This window comes from Leptodactylus fuscus, chromosome 2 (assembly GCF_031893055.1).
Source record: "Leptodactylus fuscus isolate aLepFus1 chromosome 2, aLepFus1.hap2, whole genome shotgun sequence".
NCBI lineage: Eukaryota > Metazoa > Chordata > Amphibia > Anura > Leptodactylidae > Leptodactylus > Leptodactylus fuscus.
The window spans coordinates 68,126,041-68,147,515 of record NC_134266.1 but is presented as its reverse complement, the minus strand read 5'-3'; the positions used below and the strand labels follow the sequence as shown (position 1 = coordinate 68,147,515).

The following is a 21,475-nucleotide window of genomic DNA, read 5'->3' as shown; positions in this document are numbered from 1 at the left end:
AAGTATCTCTACCAGGTCTAGTATATACATTTCCATATATGAGAAGTTGCTCATTCAGCATACTGTTTCTATAGGTAGCACTGTAGTGGCTGCACATACTTACACTACATATAACCATAGCGGTATATCACGGTGACATACTAGTGGCGACTAATGTTTTGTTCTACTTGGCATTGCTGTAAAATACATATAATCCTGCATGAGAACCGAGATATCCTCTAGTGTGAAGTGTTATATCATTGTATTCAATTGTGCATAGCTAATAGATGCTGGGAGCCAAGCACTAAGAGCAGCCATTACAGTGCCCATAGGGGTTGTCATTTAGCTTTCTACAGACAATGGATGACATAAAGAGAAATCATTTTTTTTTATATATCTTGATACTTGGTTATATCATCTTGTAAGAAATAAGATGATCTTCCCATACACCTGGATCACCCTGTCTTCTGACCTCTACTTTTCCCTAGAAACAGCATCACTCTTGTCTGTGGGCTGTATACACTGAGATGCACTACTAGACACTATCTATAGACAATATGGTGCCGAATATGGAGAAAAAAATAACAAATAGAAATTTAAAGAGGTCGTCTAGAATTATTGATCAATATTATTATTTATTTTTAAAGCACCATTAATTCCATGCTGCTGTACATTATTATATTAATTCCATACTGCTGTACATTATTATATTAATTCCATGCTGCTGTACATTATTATATTAATTCCATGCTGCTGTACATTATTATATTAATTCCATGCTGCTGTACATTATTATATTAATTCCATGCTGCTGTACATTATTATATTAATTCCATGCTCTTGTACATTTGAGGGTTTACATACAATACACAAAATACACAAAAAAGTACAATCTATGCACCTTGCAGATGGCCATGGGCTGGCCATGATTGAAGGGCACGGGCAGCACACGGATATCATGAGTGTCCCGGCTGTGCTTCCACAGACCCATTCATTCAATGAATAGGAGCCACGGATGCACGACCGCAAAGCAGATAGGAATAGGAACTGCCCTGAGTTTTGCAACCCAGACTGTCGGCCCGCACACCATGTAATACATAGTCATGTGCATGGGCCAATAGAAATGAATCGATCAGTGTGCTATCCAGGGAAAAAAAACAGATAACAGACTGAACTCGACAAAGGCCCAACTGGAAGAGGCCTAACAATGACCAGCTGGAACAATGAGATAGAGGGATGTACCCACAAGAGCTTACAATCTATGAGGGTAATAGGATAGAGGCAGTAGGTGAGGGTGGAAGCTGTTCAGACAGTGGTGTGGTGGCAGTGGGGTTATTGAAGGTTGTAGAAAACATTTTTTTTATTTCATGGGGCAAATCTCTTTACCTCCAGTAATGCCTCCAATACCTGACCTGGCGTTCTTTCCATATTTACCAGCTGATGTTTAATCCCACATGTATTCTATAGATACTTTGTATGGCTGAGACGATAACAACGTGCTTTACTATTGCAGGAACGCCAGAGGAAGTATCTCAGTCTAAGTCCATGGGATAAAGCAACCCTTAGCATGGTAAGTACAACACAAGTGTGTGATAAAATTGCGCCACTCAATGACTCTCAAGTTGTCCAGAAAATCTTAACATAACATATGGAATATATAGTTGAAGTAACTGGTTCCAAATGTCCTGCCACAGATCTGCCAGTTCCCAATCCCATCAGTATTTATCTACAATGGCTGCTGGCTTATCAGACACCCCTATACATACTGTGCTTTGGTAGTCTGAAACATTCCCCTGCTTATGGATTAGCCAGGGCTGCTGATGGCATTTTGTTAATCTTAGGGTAGATATATGGCATGTTAAAGGGAACCAGTCAGGTTTTTTATCTACTCTAAACTGTCCTATATGGCGTGATTGTCATGTCCTTCACTAACACTATCAGATGTGAGCCTGATACCCTACCTAACCGCCACTTTCACAGGGTGAAGCTTCTCCTGCCCCCTCCCTAATTAGTTAAGGTAATCTGCATTATAGTTCATACAAGGTTGGATTACATTGAGGCAATGTGTAGTCACTTGCCACTGGGCCTGCTTACAGCCTACTGGAGGTGAGTATGTGTTGGGTGAGGATCTTGAGCATGAGGTGGGGATCCATAGTTTTCTGAACAGCCCGGGACCCATGGTACCATTACTAAGTCCCTGGCTGGGACTCCCAGTAAGCAGAAGAATGGCAGACCACAGCTTTACATGTAGTGGTGCGTGCATGGATGGCCACTACTCCTTTCACATTGTACACTCAGGGGAAGTTGTGGACACCCGGGACTCCTGACCTCGAGGGAATCCCCAGTAATCAGACAATTATTTGCTATCCTATGGGTATGGGATAAATGTCTATAGTGGGACAGCCCCTTTAAACCTCTCTCTAATAAGTTGTGTGCTTGAAACCTTACACCATTTTTGTAATCCATCTTTGAACTTCTGTCATGACATAAATCAGTATTTCGCTATGGCTGAAAGAAATGGAATAATAAAATATTATTGATTGTTGGCTCCCATGAAGAGGACATCATACATTTATACGGGTCCACCACAAGCTCTCATTCAAAGCAGGCATGGCGATATTGGATCCAAATGTTAATGGATGGACTTTAAATGTCTGCCATGGCAAGTTGACAAGATATAATTGCCTATAATATCACATTACTTTGTAATTTTTTTACTTTATTTATTATTCATTGAACATAGGTTTGGGATGGGCTAGGGGTCAGTTCGCTCTGCATTTGCAGTTATGTTGGAGGTATACGTTACCAGTTTACAGTACTGTGCAAATATGTTAGGCAGGTGTAGACAATGCTACAAAAATAGAAGTGTTAATAGTTTATTTTTGTCAATTAACAAAATTAAGTGAATGAACGAAAGAGACATCTAAATCACATCAATAGTTGGTGTGACCGTTCCTAGTTCTTCTAGATATATTTACACAAAGCTTTTGAAGGATCTCAGCAGGGAAGTTGTTACAGACATCTTGGAGAATTAACCTCAGATCTTCTGTAGATGTAGGCTTGCTCAACTCCTTCTTTCTCTTCATGTAATCCCAGACAGACTGGATGATGTTGGAGATCAGGGCTCTGTGGGGGCCGTACCATCACTTCCAGGACTCCTAGAAAGGGCGGTCACACCAATTATTGATGTGATTTCAATTTCTCTTTCCTTCATTCACTTAATTGTTTTATTTGTTGAAAATAAACTATTTAAATTTCTATTTTTATTTTTTTTAACTCGTTTTATTGAAGTATACAACAGATTACACAACAGGATGCAGAAGAAAATGCAGAAGAAACGACAAAAGAAACATAATCTGGAAATAGTCATAAACTAAAAACGATCTTGTCAAAATGTAACAAGGAACCAAAAAATTCTGCCTGGTCCATGGTAGTAATAGATAACATGCAAAAGTCATCTAGTAGAAAGTCCAGGCTCGAAAGACGTACTGACCTCAATCCAATCTGCAGAGGGCGAGAGCATAAAAGAGAAAAAAACACATACAAATATATACATGACTCCAAGTACAGTACAAGTAAGGCCCAGGGTTACCATCCTCCCCCCAACATCTAAGCAATGAATACACTCAGGGCAGAGCCTAAAGATGGGGTATGTATATAGGTATGGGGGTATGTATATAGGGTCAGAGAATCACACCAAGAGCCCCAAACCTTATAACATTTTTGAGGGCAACACCTGCCTTTATGTACTATTTTATTATATGGGACAATGGGAATTACCAGCTTCCTCCACCTTGATAGGGAGGGGAGTTGGGGAGCCATCCATCACAAGGTAATAGCCTTTCTATCTAGGAAAAGGGATTCCTGCAAAAAGGTGCAAGTGGTGTTGTCACATCTCCTCATCCAGAATACCAAACAAATAGATTTCATGTAGAATTGGGGTGTTTAGTAGGTCAGATAACAGGTTTACAACCTCGGACCAAAAACCTTTATTATCGGGCACTCTCAGACCATATACCAAATATCAGAATACACAACAGTACATCGTAAACACGCAGGGTGTCGTAACCTTCCCATTTTGTGCAGACGTGCAGGAGTCAAGTAACTTTGATGCAGAGTATACACCTGTATCAGCTTATTTTTAGCAGCTGGGGGGACAAACTGTGCTGACTCCAGGAGGTCAGAAAATGTCGATCAGGAATAAGAGTGCGCCATCTCAGTAAAGCAGGGGCTTCCAGTTAAGACTTCTTAAACATTTCTATTTTTGAAGGCATTCTTGCTTGGCAGTATTTCCCCCCATAGATGCCTAAAACTTTTGCACAACACTGTATATCTCCAATGGATGTCTTCACTGTATGACCTTACTTTGCCAATAAGCTTCTATATCCATGTAATTTTTTGTGGAATGCTTCTATACCAAAGTAACTGCACTATAACAAATATATACTGATGGAGGCAAAAGGATGTCACTTTCTCCCCTTTTGGGTTATTGACGGCTTATAAATATGTTTGACTTTGGCTTTCTTGGTGTATACGCCTAATAGATACTGCAAACATAGCGTGAATTCAGCCTGAAAGTAACTAAAACTTCCATGTATTCTGCACAGCCATTGAGTCGCCCCGGCTCGGCCTATGTAGATTCACGGTGCGAGCAGGCCCGACACCGGGGGCGGCAGCGCCTTGAAAAAGGGGAGTTTTAAGCAAAAATGGATTAAAGAAAAATAAAGAAAAATAAAAGTTTGTCGTGACGCCAGTTGGGGTTTCGGCTTGAGGTGAAGCCGGGCACTGTAGATAGGGCCTCTGGGAATAGGTGGTGATGCAGTGCCAGATGTTATACCCTCCCCAACCAGGGCAGGTCCCAGGGCCAGATGATATAGGTGAGGATGGGATGATTTCCAGGAGGAGTAACAGAGGAGCGATGAAAGAATACAGTCCAGACAGGGGTTAACCAAACACTTACAGTTTACTTCTGTAGTCAGCAGGAGATACCAGATGTTACAGGAGGATTCACCTTGCTCCAGTATAGTGAGATGCCAGTCTTCCCTTTTACCACTAGTATGATTCAGCCTTCCATTGCTGCTCAAACTCTCTAATAGATTTCCTCTGGTCCTGGGTTCCAGGAGCTCAAAGGTTAATTACAACTGGGTAGATCCCCCTTCTGGACAGCAGGTAACGCGAGTTCTTTGGGATGCTGGATACACTCACCCCAACTCTGTATGTTACTGAGCCTCCAGGAATACTGCATTCACTAGGCCTGGGTCCAGTGAGTCTCTCAATGTTCTTAGTGTTTCTCACACTAGTTAGGAATTGATGGTCCTATAACTGCAGCTCCGTGCCTGTAAGGTCTCATCTCACCTCTGCAGGTCTCCGGCCTCCTGTGCTATCACACCATGAGGCTGCAGCACACACTGCACCTCAACACACCTGCTCCTCTCTCCTACACACTCCTGCACCCTCTGAACTGGAACTGAAAAAGAGAGAGACCCTCTTCCAGTCTGTAGCTCCACCCCTTTTCTTAAAGAGATAATGGCTGTGGAACTTTGTGTATGCTAACAGGTTGACTGGATCTCACTATACCTTCACAGTACACAGTATAGATCACATAAGATGACATTTGTAGTGACCCACTCTGTGGGGCGCTACATTCCCCCCTTGTTAAAAGTAGCACGTCTCGGGCTACCCTTCCGATGAACTAAGAAGAGGGTTGGTAGATGGTAACATGAACACCATAGTGTTTGAAGAACATTACATACAAGTGTAAACTTCATATGTAAGTAAATTCCCTAAGGAGAAAAGTGCAACTTATTTAAGACCATTTTAAACTGTCACAAAAATGTTCAAGGAAACACAATTTCTGTAACAGTCTCTGGTTGTGTATTCCTTACAACCCAGCAACATTCACGGTTGCTTTCCTTGCGGATTACAGCCCCAAACCGCTTAGTCCACCTCCTTAACTCCGAGTGCAGCTGCGGAGTATTTTGGAACATTCATATTTCTTCACTGCACAGGCTGTTTTGATGGCTCCTATCCGACAGGCCGCCATATTTGAAACATCCCCCAACCCCCAAGAGCGTTGGTGCACCTGCATAAATTGCATTCCATGCACTTGAAGAGGTTGGTAGGCAAATGGAAGTTTTAAAGTTTCAATACCACAAGAAAGTTATGGTGGTAGGAACCCTGAAAAACTAAACATGTTAACCACTGGCACAGTTCCTTTAGTCCATTCTCTCTTGGTAATGCCATGCTCAGGAGAGTAAGTAGTAATGCACAGTTCATATTTCTGACTCACCTATTAGTGCAATCCATTAGGGAGTCGGCACTGCAATTAAACCTTTAACTTTGCATAAACTCAATTCAACATATACAAACACAACACAACTATCTGTAAACACATTGGGTTAGTATACCTTTACTGATTGTCCCTGTAACGTATGGGGAGTTCTCCCTGTGTATTGCGCTGAGATCTACGCAGAAATGGGATTCCTGACAGTCTTCTCCTACTCACAGCAGTCATCAGGGAAACGGTAGGCATACTTTCACTAGGAATCGGGCTTACTGGAATTTGCGCTGGTACATCATCCACTTGTTTAATAACCCACAAGGCCTCTTGCAGATTGAGGGCAAAATCTCTCACAGTATCCTGCGGTTTTTGCCTACAGCTGAAAAACCGCATTTTTATCTCAGCTGTGGTGCGGGTGTCAAAGGTGATCCTGAGTTTGGTAAAAATGTCCTTTACAGTTCTTTTATCACTCAATGGCCAGGATTTCACTTCCCTTTGTGCTGCACCACCAAGTTGACTTATTAATATTGCGACCTTTTGCTCCTCTGTCATAGGGTATAGGTCAAACAGGCTACTCAGCTTTTCTTTAAAGTCTCTGAGGCTATGGGACTCGCCTGTATACTGGGGCAGCCAGGATGCACCTGGAATGTACGGCATTGTTAGCAGTAATATAGGTGCCATAGTTACTTGGTTGTGACCACGGTTAGAGTCTATGGGGGAATCAGAGGGGCCTGGGGCTGGAGATGAGGATCCACTTGCTTGATACATCACCCCCCCTTGTTAACCCCAGCAAGGCCACACTCACCATACTTGATACTGTGAAGTGTTGATCCGGATGGATGGATGGATTGAGGATTTATCACTGCAGTTGGGGATGATGCAATCTGTATCTTTCACTGCTCATTGCACAGGCATGTCACATGTTCTGCACTCAGTGTGGCTTGCAAGGAAGAGACACCAACCCTGCAGTTCAATGTAACTTGAATCATGCAACTGCTGTTCATTGCTATTTTGGAAAGCAGGGAAAATTTTGAAAAATGCAACAGTCTTTTTGAACAAAAATAAAAGTTTTGCGCACTTTCGCTATCCTGTTCGTGACGCCAAAAAGGTGAGTCGCCCCGGCTCGGCCTATGTAGATTCACGGTGCGAGCAGGCCCGACACCGGGGGCGGCAGCGCCTTGAAAAAGGGGAGTTTTAAGCAAAAATGGATTAAAGAAAAATAAAGAAAAATAAAAGTTTGTCGTGACGCCAGTTGGGGTTTCGGCTTGAGGTGAAGCCGGGCACTGTAGATAGGGCCTCTGGGAATAGGTGGTGATGCAGTGCCAGATGTTATACCCTCCCCAACCAGGGCAGGTCCCAGGGCCAGATGATATAGGTGAGGATGGGATGATTTCCAGGAGGAGTAACAGAGGAGCGATGAAAGAATACAGTCCAGACAGGGGTTAACCAAACACTTACAGTTTACTTCTGTAGTCAGCAGGAGATACCAGATGTTACAGGAGGATTCACCTTGCTCCAGTATAGTGAGATGCCAGTCTTCCCTTTTACCACTAGTATGATTCAGCCTTCCATTGCTGCTCAAACTCTCTAATAGATTTCCTCTGGTCCTGGGTTCCAGGAGCTCAAAGGTTAATTACAACTGGGTAGATCCCCCTTCTGGACAGCAGGTAACGCGAGTTCTTTGGGATGCTGGATACACTCACCCCAACTCTGTATGTTACTGAGCCTCCAGGAATACTGCATTCACTAGGCCTGGGTCCAGTGAGTCTCTCAATGTTCTTAGTGTTTCTCACACTAGTTAGGAATTGATGGTCCTATAACTGCAGCTCCGTGCCTGTAAGGTCTCATCTCACCTCTGCAGGTCTCCGGCCTCCTGTGCTATCATACCATGAGGCTGCAGCACACACTGCACCTCAACACACCTGCTCCTCTCTCCTACACACTCCTGCACCCTCTGAACTGGAACTGAAAAAGAGAGAGACCCTCTTCCAGTCTGTAGCTCCACCCCTTTTCTTAAAGAGATAATGGCTGTGGAACTTTGTGTATGCTAACAGGTTGACTGGATCTCACTATACCTTCACAGTACACAGTATAGATCACATAAGATGACATTTGTAGTGACCCACTCTGTGGGGCGCTACACCATCATATACTAGATATTGACTGGTGCAAACCGGCATAATAAAGCAAAGGTGAAAAACACTGTTCTGGCTTTCAAAGCAGCACCAGAAATAGATACGTAAATGAAATCAGCCATTGCCAGACTATGCTGAGTCAATTTCACCTTCTGCAGCATTTCATCTATAATACACTTATCCCCAGGTTATTGCCTAGAAGATTTATTGAGGGGAAGCAGGGGTCAGGTACAGATCTGACATGGAGTGGTTACCACTTGTCTTTCCCGTGGGTCATCGACCTTCTGCAAGTGCCTGCTTTTATTCAATCTGTATAAGCTAAGTCTACATGAAAACTCTGCATAGTCCTTGTCTATGAAGTATTATATCATTGTATTCAGCGATGTCTGAGGTTCCCTGCATTGCTACTAGATGCTGTATACTAAACAGAAAGATCAGCCTGTACACTGTCCATAGGGTTGTCTGCCAGCTGGTGTGACCTAGTCAGCCATTAATGATACAGCATGCTTCTATATACTATGTACCTGCAATAAATTGTCTATGATTATTTTCCACACTTTCTATAGGGACGGCTGATTCTATCAAATAAGATGGCCCGCACAATTGCATTTTTCTATACGCTGTTCCTGCATTGTCTGGTATTCCTGGTAAGTAACTGAGTACATTATGCACCAGAGCACCAGTCTCAACCAATAATAAAACAGGGGGAGTGTCTGAGACTACGTCAGACTCCCATATATATTATAGTTACAAATCCAAAGCCAGTTACCTACTACTGCTGCAGCATCTTCATCCTGGGGGGATCACAGGGATATTGTTTCCTCTATTAATATGTCGTCAATGTCTGTATTAGGGCTGAATAGGACCGCTTTGTTCTGATCACATTAAGTACAAATATATATTATCTTTTCATTAGGTCTTGTACAAAACCGCTTGGAGTGAAAGTGTGGGACGGGATTGTGCTGCCTACTGCGCAAAGAAGTAAGTGAATGGCGGACACTTTAAGGTGTTGGTTGGGAATATCCGTTTAATGGTGTCGTCTTTGCACTAACTTGTTATATAGTAATATAGGATTGTCATACTTTGTATCCACTATTCTTTTTGTCAACTCATTATCTAAGTCTGATCAAAATTTTATATAATAAGTGCAAGGTAAAATGATAGGCTGGGAAAGCTTGAGCCTGACCTAGAGATGGTGTAACAAGTTACTGTTCACCGTACCATGGATACAGCTAAATATACAGAATTATCTCTGAGCATTCGTGTGTTTTACCTGATCACTGGAAAGCATAGACCGGACCCCACCGAGGAGAATAAACCATATAAACCAAGACACAATACAAAAGCCATTGTACCAGCACATGAACTCTGCAATATACATACGGCACTGAAGGATTTCCTATCACAGAAAAGTACTCATGTTATCATATTGCAACTGTTACTGAGATTAAGTACTTCCTTACATTTCCCATTGGAGATATACATAGATCCAAAAAAAAGTCAGCTTTGTAAACAATTTCCTCTCACTTTTGGCTACTTATGTTCATGAAAATGTATTTAGAAACATGGAAATGTAGAGCTGCACGCCATAGCTCCATCTACATTGGCCATTATCCTAAGGCATTATACCTTACTCATTCTATTATCCTCCTAAATGTACATTTCACTGAAACCCTATACATGCTCAGTACTATAGAGAAAGGCGAATCAGAGGCTTTATGGCTTGGTGTAATCTCAGACTACAGTGTTGGCCAAAAGTATTGGCACCCCTGCAATTCTGTCAGATAATACTCATATTCTTCCAGAAAATGATTGCAAGCACAAACTCTTTGGTAATATCTTCATTTATTTTGCTTGCAATGAAAAAACACAAAAGAGAATGAAAAAAAAGTCAAATCATTGATCATTTTACACAAAACTCCAAAAATGGGCCGGACAAAAGTATTGGCACCCTCAGCCTAATACTTTGTAGCACAACCTTTAGACAAAATAACTGTGAACAACCGTTTCCGGTAACCAGCAATGAGTTTCTTACAATGCTCTGCTGGAATTTTAGACCATTCTTCTTTGGCAAACTGCTCCAGGTCTCTGAGATGTGAAGGGTGCCTTCTCCAAACTGCCATTTTGAGATCTCTCCACAGGTGTTCTATGGGATTCAGGTCTGGACTCATTGCTGGCCACTTTAGAAGTCTCCAGTGCTTTCTCTCAAACTATTTTCTAGTGCTGACCTGAAGTGTGTTTTGGGTCATTGTCCTGCTGGAAGACCCATGACCTCTGAGGGAGACCCAGCTTTCTCACACTGGGCCCTACATTATGCTGCAAAATTTGTTGGTAGTCTTCAGACTTCATAATGCCATGCACATGGTCAAGCAGTCCAGTGCCAGAGGCAGCAAAGCAACCCCAAAACATCAGGGAACCTCCGCCATGTTTGACTGTAGGGACCGTGTTCTTTTCTTTGAAGGCCTCTTTTTTTCCCTGTAAACTCTATGTTGATGCCTTTTCCCAAAAAGCTCTACTTTTGTCTCATCTGACCAGAGAACATTCTTCAAAAATGTTTTTGGCTTTCTCAGCTAGGTTTTGGCAAACTCCAGCCTGGCTTTTTTATGTCTCTGGGTAAGAAGTTGGGTCTTCCTGGGTATCCTACCATACAGTCCCTTTTCATTCAGACGCCGACGGATAGTACGGGTTGACACTGTTGTACCCTCGGACTGCAGGGCAGCTTGAACTTGTTTGGATGTTAGTCGAGGTTCTTTATCCACCATCCGCACAATCTTGTGTTGAAATCTCTCATCAATTTTTATTTTCCGTCCACATCTAGTGAGGTTAGCCACAGTGCCATGGGCTTTAAACTTCTTGATGACACTGAGCACGGTAGACACAGGAACATTCAGGTCTTTGGAGATGGACTTGTAGCCTTGAGATTGCTCATGCTTCCTCACAATTTTGCTTCTCAAGTCCTCAGACAGTTCTTTGGTCTTCTTTCTTTACTCCATGCTCAATGTGGTACACACAAGGACACAGGACAGAGGTTGAGTCAACTTTAATCCATTTCAACTGGCTGCAAGTGTGATTTAGTTATTGCCAGCACCTCTTAGGTGCCTCAGGTAAGTAACAGGTGCTGTTAATTACACAAATTAGAGAAGCATCACATGATTATTCAAACAGTGCCAATACTTTTGTCCACCCCCTTTTTATGTTTGCTGTGGAATTATATCCAATTTGGCTTTTTGACAATTCTGTTTGTGGTTTTCCATTGAAGACAAATTAAATGAAGACAATAATACCAAAGAATTTGTGATTGCAACCATTTTCTGGAAGAAAATGAGTATTATCTGACAGAATTGCAGGGGTGCTAATACTTTTGGCCAACACTGTATACAATATAGTGTCGGGTAGGTTAGCGCAGTTATAACAGTTGGTCTGTTGTACAGGGAAGGGTTAATCTCCTGTCCAGACTGCAGATATAAGTAGTGTGAGAGCACAGTGCTAGCAGACTGGTGCACCACAATAGGGCGTAGTAAGGTTTCTTAGCTTCTTTATAGCATGTTGTCATGTATCAAAACAGAACCCCAACCACACAAGCCCATATGACCCAGAAGGGGACTCTACTTCAACACTCACTTCCACAATAACATATCACACTAGACTAAAAATTAGTAAAGTGACCCCCAACATCCACACAACTACCACCTGCTACAGTACTCAAGACCCTAATACCCAGACCACTCACAGCTGCAACCTCTGGCAAACTGGCATACAAAAAGTAACATAGCTTAGCTGTATTTTTCCTCTTCAGGATTGTGGGGACATCTTAGAGCCAAGTACAAACTTATTCATTTTAAAGATTTAATATTCACAAAAAAAGTACAGTGCGTACAGTTACAAAAGAAAAAGATGTAATAAGAAGACACCTCTTACTAACTGGATTGGTGAAGGGATCTAGCTGTGGAATTCAGACAAAAGAATTCAGACAGATTACAGACTTAGTTGTATCTCCAGGTATCTGACCCTTGAGTCTCGTCCATGACCAATTTTTTAATAACCTTAACCAAGCCCCATTTTGGGACCCTCCCACCTGTGACCAGGGCCGACTAATTGTACGAAGTCCATAGTTATATTCTTTTTGGAATATGCCTTAATTCTGGCTGGGCACCTCATATCAGAAAAATATGCCTGGCAAGTAACATGGAAGGTTTTAACCAGTCCAGGCATACAAACTCCTTCAGCATATAGGGCAGTCCTGAAGGTTATCAGTCCAGGTGTTTGGGTGCAGAGAAACGTTGGTGTTTCCTGACCATATTCCTTTAGGCAAGTGATTATAAAACATGAATTATGACATACACATTTTGAAGTTATATTTTTCCTAGTCTTGCTGTTTCACTAAGAGCCCTAAATTGTTATCTGCATCCTTGGATGTGTAATGAAAATTGGATTTAACACACACTTTAGACATACTCATATAACAAGATATAACTACTAACAGCAAACAAAATGTATAACCAGACACAATAGGATATATGGATAACTTGTGTGGCAATGTACTTACGCTTTGCTCTATGATGTGTTATATACATGCTTATGTCTCCTTAATTGGTGTATGCCATAGTGGGGAAAATGTTCTAGTATTTTCTGAAAGCTGGATTGTGCAATGATTCGTTAAATGTTAAGTTGCACCAATGAGTTGCTTCAGGAGCTTTTTTTTTCCCTTCGTAGCCGGGTGAGAGGAAGAGACAGCTTGTAGCCAACTTCCATCTCTCATGTGCTATACACTGCGCCATTGTGGCTCTCTCCATTCACAAGTTCTGGACATCTGAGAATACCCGACCCTCTCTGCTCAGCAATTCTCTGAAGTTCCATAAAAATGGATGGAGTGAGCTGTACATGCTCAGTATACTCTCCACTCACTGCACATCCCTGTTCTCATATATTTTGGTATATCCAGTGGATTTGCTATAAATATTCCAGATGGGAATAAAGGGGTCCTTTAAAGTGGTTTTCTGGCCTCAAATGGATTCTTGATACTGATGACCACAGGATAGGTCATTGGTATGAGATCCATGGGAGTCTGCAACCTGGACCTGTCAAAGTTCAGCTGTTCCAGTAGTCTTCATGTGCCAGAAGCTACTGTAGTGGATGGGGAATGTGTGTAGGCCCATCCAATTCAAGTAAAAGGAGCGACTTCACTGAAGTCTCTGCTCACTGCATCGCACATGACACATCACTACATCACACATGACTCATCACACATGACACATCACTACATCACACATGACTCATCACACATCACTACATCACACATGACACATCACTACATCACACATGACTCATCACACATCACTACATCACACATGACTCATCACACATCACTACATCACATATCACACATGACTACTTGCCTGCATTCAAATCACTGTCAACAATGTCAGGTATGAATAATGGACCAGGAAACTTCACTATTGTATTCAATACCTTCACTACTGTATTCACTATCTACATCCCAGGGACACAGATAGAGTTGGACAGTGCTCATATTCGGTCCCACTGAATCTGGGGTGAATATTTGAAAATGTACCAAAGATAGCCATAGCTTTATTATAATGAAAGTGGAGCCATCAGAAGCTGTCTTAGTTGAAAAATGTATCTCACATGAATCATATACAATTTATTTATTTTTTTATGTCAAGAAATGCAAATGAGAGTTTCCTGTTATTACAATGTCATAACAAATACATTGGGAAAAAGCCAGTAGTAATCCTGTACTTGATCTTTCACTTTTAGATATGCCGACCACTTGCACAAATTCCATGAGAATGGAGAAAATGGAGCCATGTGGCAGGAGTAGAGAATCTTCAGTACGGGGGCGTCTTAATCCCTCTAGGACCAAATGACCGGATGTATTTTTACAGGCTGTTTTCCCTGATCCATGCATTATGCACAGCTGCTTGACCTAGACTAGCTTTACAATAGCACAGACACAGGAGCTGAGAAAATGGACTACTTATACATATTTAACAAGATGGCTATCCATTTACCCTTCACTCTTACTTGGTACTAAGTCAATAGTAGAATTTTGCTAGTAGGCATTTCTCATGATTTTTTGCATCCTTTGGATTAAAATCATGAAACAATAGCTAAATAGATTTTATGTCTAGAAATTGTTTACAGCTATAGGTGATCGCCGGCACTATATATGGCCATATTGTCAGATTTGGAAGAACGGAAATTGCATACTAATTCATTCTGTATGAAATGGTGCACACTGCTAGAACTGTTTGTACTGTATAATACAAAGCCATCACATTGCATTGTATTTATTTGTACTTTTATGTTATTTCCCATAACTTACCTTGTGACAATATGACCTGATATATGGCAGATTAAAGCACTATAGGTATTATACATGAAAATGCCTTGTATCCTCAGGATTATAAATATAAAGTCACCCAATTTGTTAGTACCAATGTCACAAAAAGTCACCTCCAAATTATCTTCTGACACCGTACATTACTTTACTGTAGTACATAAAATCCAAGTGCATGTATAATGCATACAAATACAACTTTTCCAGACCAATATATATAAAGGGTTGTCTTGCCCATATATATATATATATATATATATATATATATGGCTGTAGAGCCCCTTTGATCACTACTACATTATATTTTCCCTGTGTCTGCCATCACAACATATGCCAAGTCAAATGACCTGGGAATTGTAAGCCTGAATCCCCATTTACCATCCTTGGTAATTTGGCGTGTACTTTTAGACGCCATCATTACTGGTGTCAGCACATTGACAGGTTTATGTTTGATGGGGTGCGTATGCCCTGATGTTAGTCAATAGCGTGGTTCATCAGTAAAAGTCTATTGATAGCTGACTGCTCTTCTAATAGAGAAATAGTCAATAATCGTCACATATATGATTTTCTTTCTTGCATGTTTGGGACAGGTTTTAATTAAAATGCAAATGAGTTATCCTATTTTCTCATGAATCACAGAACTATATATATCCTCTATGTCAAAACCATTGCTTCATGGGTAGATGACTTTACCATAGAGACATCTTGAGGTACCTTGACTTAGGGCCACAAATATATCTTAGAAATATCTGACATTTATATTCTATGCATCAGAATGTCTGTGTGATGAGAATTCCTTATATGAATGCAATGAGCTATAGGTTCTTTTATGCTTCTTTTGAATGTGATTATTTTTTCATGATAATACATAATTCTCAATATTTAGTGACAATCTCTCTTCCTATAAGACATTGAAATAGTACACTGAGGTTGACAAGAAGGATGAAATGGCCGTTCTCAACTCGCTAAGTGCATGTCTACATTAGGAATCAATAATCTAATGTTTCTGGTTTGCTGAAATGAAACACAATTACAGATTAATTATGATCTTATAGAGCTTTATAAGATTGAGATTAAGGAAAGATTTATAGATGACTGGAACGTAATAATAATGATCTTTTTCTGTCTTTTTTTGCAAGTATAACAATAAAGTTTGGGTGTGAAAAAACTTGCTGTCTTGTCCTGTTTGTGTAGACAAATCATGATGTGTTTATAGTCATTTGTATTGTTATTCTGTGTTAGGGTAAGTTCACAATACTGTTGTTAATGTCCGTTGCTCTTATCCCTCATAGGATAAGAGCAATGGACATTAATGGCAGTAGAGTGACTGTTGCAGATGGAGTCCCCTCTGCATAGCATCAGTTTCCCTTCACTCTAATTTAAAAAAAAAAAAAAGTTGTGCATGCAGAAAGGGGTTTACTTACATGGTACAAAAAACACAGATTACTATATGACCAACATGATACAAGTAGGAAAAAGGACCTTGCCCACAGACCCCAGGGGTGAACCTAGCTTCTCAACCCAGTGATCTTTGGTTCCATGATGGTCCCCCAATTAATATTGAAGGCTATGCTCCTCCATTTGCAGATCAAAAAATCCCCTTATTGGTTCACACACAGTATAACGCCCCCTTTACTCGACCCCACAGTTTATTACTCCCTTTATTGGCTCTTACACAGTATATTGCCCCTTTACTGTTCCCCACAGTATATTACCCTCTTTACTGCTCTGCAGAGCATATTGCCCCCTTTACTGGTCCCTTCACATTATATTGCTCCCTTTACTGACCTGCATACTACATTCCCTATTTTACTGGTCCCCACAAAGTATATTGTCCCTTTGGCCCCCACACAGTGATATGTCAGTCTTAGATTAAACCCCAATTTTCCAAAAGTTTTGAGCTAGGACCAGAGTCAAAACTTTTTGAGTTTGTGATCCACAAAGCACTATTATATTCTGGGGTCTCCTCAGACCCTAGAGCAGGGGTAGGCAATAGGGTTGAGCGATCGGGATCAGAAAAGATCGGATTACAATAAAGTCAATTTCACGATCGCGATCAGAATTCCGATACCGATCTGTTTAGGTGGGATCGAGTTCGGAGGTTATTTCCCACAATGCTTTGCTATTGGCCAAGCATTGTGGGAAAAGCTAACAATGTTAGCTAGGTCCCATAGGAATGAATGGATGCAGCCGGCGCACAGCCTGTGCTGGCGTCCAGCCGCTTAACCCCCTCTGAGCCCCGGCTGCGTCCATTCATTCTAATGGGACTAGCTAACATCTCTAGTAGCTTAAGGCTTGGTTCACATATGCTGATGTGTTCCATTCGTAAGAGTCCGCATGAGGACCCCTACGGACGGAACACAAGCGCAACTGCAAGCGCTGTGCAGTTAAGCGCACGGGCCCCATAGACTATAATGCAGTATACAGAATATATTGTGACAGATGAGAACAACGGACATTGGTAATGGTAGTGTAAACCAACCTTTACTGTGATAGTTTATCTTTTATGCTAAGCCCCAAAAACCACAAATGTCAAAAATAGGATAGGGCTTAAAGAGGACCTTTCACTGATTTGGGCACAGGCAGTTCTATATACTGCTGGAAAGCCGAAAGTGCGCTGAATTCAGCGCACTGTCGGCTTTCCTGATCTGTGCCTTGGGTAAAGAGTTATCGGTCCCAGTACCATAGTGCTTTACAGTCAGAAGGGCGTTCCTGACACTCTGTCAGGTATGTCCTCCTTCACAGCAGCACCTATCTCGCTGTACAGTGTGAGCGGGGAGGAACGCCACTGTGTGAGCAGAGGGAGGGGGCGTTCCTCTCCGCTCACACTGTACATTGCGATAGGCGCTGCTGTGGAGAAGGACGTACCTCACAGACTGTCAGGAACGCCCTTCAGATTGTAAAGAGCTACGGTAACGGGACCGATAGCTCTTTACCCGGGGCACAGATCAGGAAAGCTGACAGTGTGCTGAAACACAGTCCGAAACTTGCCCCATAATGGTTGTCTCATGAAGATAACCCTTATCCATATTCCCTATTAAGACATAAAAAACATTGGGGAGGGGAGTGCTACTTACATAAATCGGAGCGGGGATACTATTTACTAGCCACATATTTCTTGACTGCTAGTTCACTTGAATGTACTATAGCAGCCACTTCATGGAAAATATATAGCCGATGTGGTACTTTACTTGGGTCTGAATGTCATCTGCTGCCATTTTACCACCAATACAAAAGACAGTACATCAGTAAAATATATTGATTTCAAGGAAATATCTGGGTAATTTAGCAAAAATGTGTAAGGCTGAGCCCATATTGCAGGTTTTTGCAGCTATTTTTTGAGCCAGTCAGAAGTATAATGCTTCTTATATATTTCCCATTCCTTTTCTATATAAAATCTGCAATAAAAAAGTTGTGTTTCTACAACATAGGGCCTCAGCCTAACAGTAGAATTTGCACTTTGCCTCATCCTGATCGGTGGGGGGGCCATAAATAGCGGCCAGACACATTCACAGTGCCTGGACACTACACGGGAGATGGAGGTTTGTGCTTCAGGCCCTATATAGTATATATAGGACAGGCACCAGAACTGGCTCCATACAGCTGATTGGTCTGGAGGGTGATGTTCTGTCAGACCCCCACCGGCCTGGTATTTATGGCTCGTTCTGAGGCTAGGTCATAAAAAGCTTAAAGGGGTTGTCCAGCATAAATGTAAAATCAATCCCTAAACTAACCCCCCTCCCTAATTTCTAATTGACATAATTTTAAAAAAAATTATATTTACCTATAAGCCTCCTCAGGCACATTTTCTGATGATCCAGTGATGTTCCGTTTCTGCATTTCCAGAAATGAAGCATCACCAATATCCCCCCCCCCCCACACACACACACACACATTCCCCCTGTACCTCACATACTTACCTATCTTCATTCTTCTGGCACCAAGCGACACTTCATTTCTGCCGATGCCTGCGCAATAAGTATTATTGTACAGTCACTAGCAAAAGCAAAGAACGATTATCACGCATGCGCAAGAAGTCCCCAGAAAAAGATGAGACAAAAGAAACGGATCTCCAGGATACAGAAGACAGGTAAGTATGATTTGGGGTGGATGAATTGGAGCTGAGTTTGGTAAGTAGATAAATAGGGCTAGCAGTCCATAGGCTAGCTAGGGAAACAGGGAGGGGGTGCGAGAGAGGGAGTGAGGGGAGTTATAGGCTAGGGAACCATGTAAACAAATGTAGAAGATACCCGGAGCTCCCAGAGAAAGCCAGAAATCACTCAAAACACTGCTAAAGGTGCAATTATTAACTCATTTAATAGCACTAAAATATCTTTTCTTTTTTTTAAGTTTTTTCTCGGAAAACACCTTTAAGCCTGGACAACCCCTTTAAGGCCTAAAGACAAGTCATTTGGATAATTTTCTAGCTCAAAATAGAACTATGCATAAAGCTAAAAGCCTCAGCAATATCTCACTCATTATCAATAAAATATGAATGTATTTATACAAAAATTCAACAATCATAAAAATAATTTTCAGTTTATGAATTCTTAATGTATCTTCATAGAATAGCTGAAATTTATAAGTAAGCATAAAAGAGTCAATACATATAAGTAATGCACGAATCCTGTAAAAAGAAATATACGAATCCTTGTAATACTAAATGTAATATTCTTCATGGTATATTTAGCCAGGATCCTATTACTGCAATGGTAGAGCTGGTAATGCACTTCATATAGCTTCTATCTTCAAATCATGTTTGGCCGACAGCTATCTCTCCATTGTAATGTGGTGCAGACACTCCTGATGAGCAATTGCCTATTTCCACATTCAGACATTCGGAGTGTATGACTTGCTTGGAACAGGTGCAGGAGGGGTTTTGATGGGAGTGGATGGCACACTCGGTGGTAGTGTAAGCACAGGGCTAAGGAAGTTTGATGTACCTTATTGGTGCATTATAGTCACATGTTGCGATGCTTTATTGTGCACTGTGTATCTGTTGCAATGACCTGTGCATTATGTTTTATTTGGTATGCTTAGTATTTGCATGTGTCATGTCACTTTAATTGGTGCGGGTCATCATTTAGTCAGCATGCTAGCGTTTTCTGGAAGCTGTATCATGTGCTGACTCAGAATGATGTTGTGCCTGTGTGTTGCAGCAGAGGAGAAATTTTTGTTTCTCCCCCTAATGTGACTTGCTGACATCAAGTGCTGATCAGACTACCCAAGGCGGGAAATGGATCAATATCTAATTCCCCTCTTTGGGTGAGACAGCTTGTAGGACAGGTTGTGAGGCCAAGCGAGCCGGAGAAGTGGAATGAATAGCCTGCAGGAGTAGAAAGGGGGCACAGCCAGTTCACCTCTATACACTTATTGAGCAGGCCTACAGGTTCTATGGTGGCAGGTAGTAGATTCCCTATGACACTGTAAGGGCATTGTTCATGGCCAAAACCTAGGGACCTGCATACTTGCTCTTCCACTCCATTGTGTTTGTCAGCTTTCTTGTATAGTATGAACAATTGTACCAGAAAATCTGTAGGCTTCCAAAAAGAGAGGAGACTTCCCAGACTCATGGCAGAGCTGGAAAATCTCCTGTGTGACCAGAACCATCCCTGAGTCCCAGGATGTTGCCTCTTTCGGATGGGCATGAACACTGTGTTGCTTCTAGCCATGACAGGACATCTGCATTGCTGCTTTTGTACATAATGAGATGGGTCTGGCTCTGTCCTGTAGATCTGATAATCTCCTGCTCTATGTGTATTACATAAGGTTATCAGATCTACAGGACAGAGTCGCTCTCCGTCTTATCATTTACACCAACATGCTGAGAAATTACTCTTGCATGGTTTTTCATTGCTACCAATTACTTTTCCAGCGCAGTCCCAAGTTTTTTTTGCAATGTCTGATTGCCATCAAATGGAATTGAGAAACTGTTCAACTTCCACCTTCTATATATAATACCTTCTCTCTTGAGAATAAAATATGGTTAGATAAGGTTTCCAAGTCATAATAGTATCCAAGATATATGGTGAGAAGTTATACAGCAGAATACCAACCTTTTCAGACTTGGAGCACCCTTGGAAAAAAATATTTCCATAAGGAGAAGGCAAAAAATGGCAGTTGTGATGGGGTTTTTTAAGTGTAGTTTTTTAAGCTGTAATATAAATTTGTTTCACTAGTGAATTTTGACAACCTCACCAAAAACCACATCAAAACTGCATGCATTTTGTTCAATGTAGTTCTGATGCCATTGTATCAGAATCACAACTGCACAGTAGTAATGCATCCTCAACGCTATATCATTCTATACATCCCATCTAGCAAAATATCAAAATTCACCATCACCATGTTCCCTTAGCAGCCCCCTCTAGGCATCACGCTCTGTAGTGCCCCAACACACATTATAGGGTTCCCCAGTGGCTCAATGCTTTACAATGCTACCCAGTGGCCCTTACTTTGTAAAGCTCTTCAGCTGCCCTCGACACCTAATAATGTGCCCAAATAGTCATCAGACACACAACAATGTTCCCCAGTGGTCTCAGATACATAATAATGCTCATTACTGGTCCCCAAACATATAATGATGCTCCCCAGTGGTCCCCAGGCACCTAAGGGTACTTCCCAGAGGCCCTAAATGCCTAATAGTGCTCCCCAGTAGAACCCATGCACCAAATAGTGGCCCATTAGGCACATATTAGTTCTCCCTAGTGGCCCCAAGGC

At 41.6% G+C, this 21,475-nt stretch overlaps 1 protein-coding gene and 1 long non-coding RNA gene across 3 annotated transcripts in view; one reads left to right on the top strand and one right to left on the bottom strand.

The window, feature by feature from the left end:
- The window catches only part of CUX1 (cut like homeobox 1), a 277,415-nt gene extending 262,327 nt beyond the window's left edge, over positions 1-15,088 (top strand). Inside the window, exons 20-23 of the mRNA XM_075263948.1 lie at positions 1,493-1,549; positions 8,961-9,041; positions 9,311-9,375; positions 14,173-15,088. Coding sequence (XP_075120049.1) covers positions 1,493-1,549; positions 8,961-9,041; positions 9,311-9,375; positions 14,173-14,236 — 267 coding nt within the window. The 3' untranslated portion in view covers positions 14,237-15,088. The remainder of the gene's footprint in view (positions 1-1,492; positions 1,550-8,960; positions 9,042-9,310; positions 9,376-14,172) is intronic.
- Positions 1-21,475, bottom strand: part of LOC142194681 (uncharacterized) — a 431,520-nt gene that overhangs the window by 301,222 nt on the left and 108,823 nt on the right. The gene's annotated exons all lie outside the window — the stretch shown is intronic.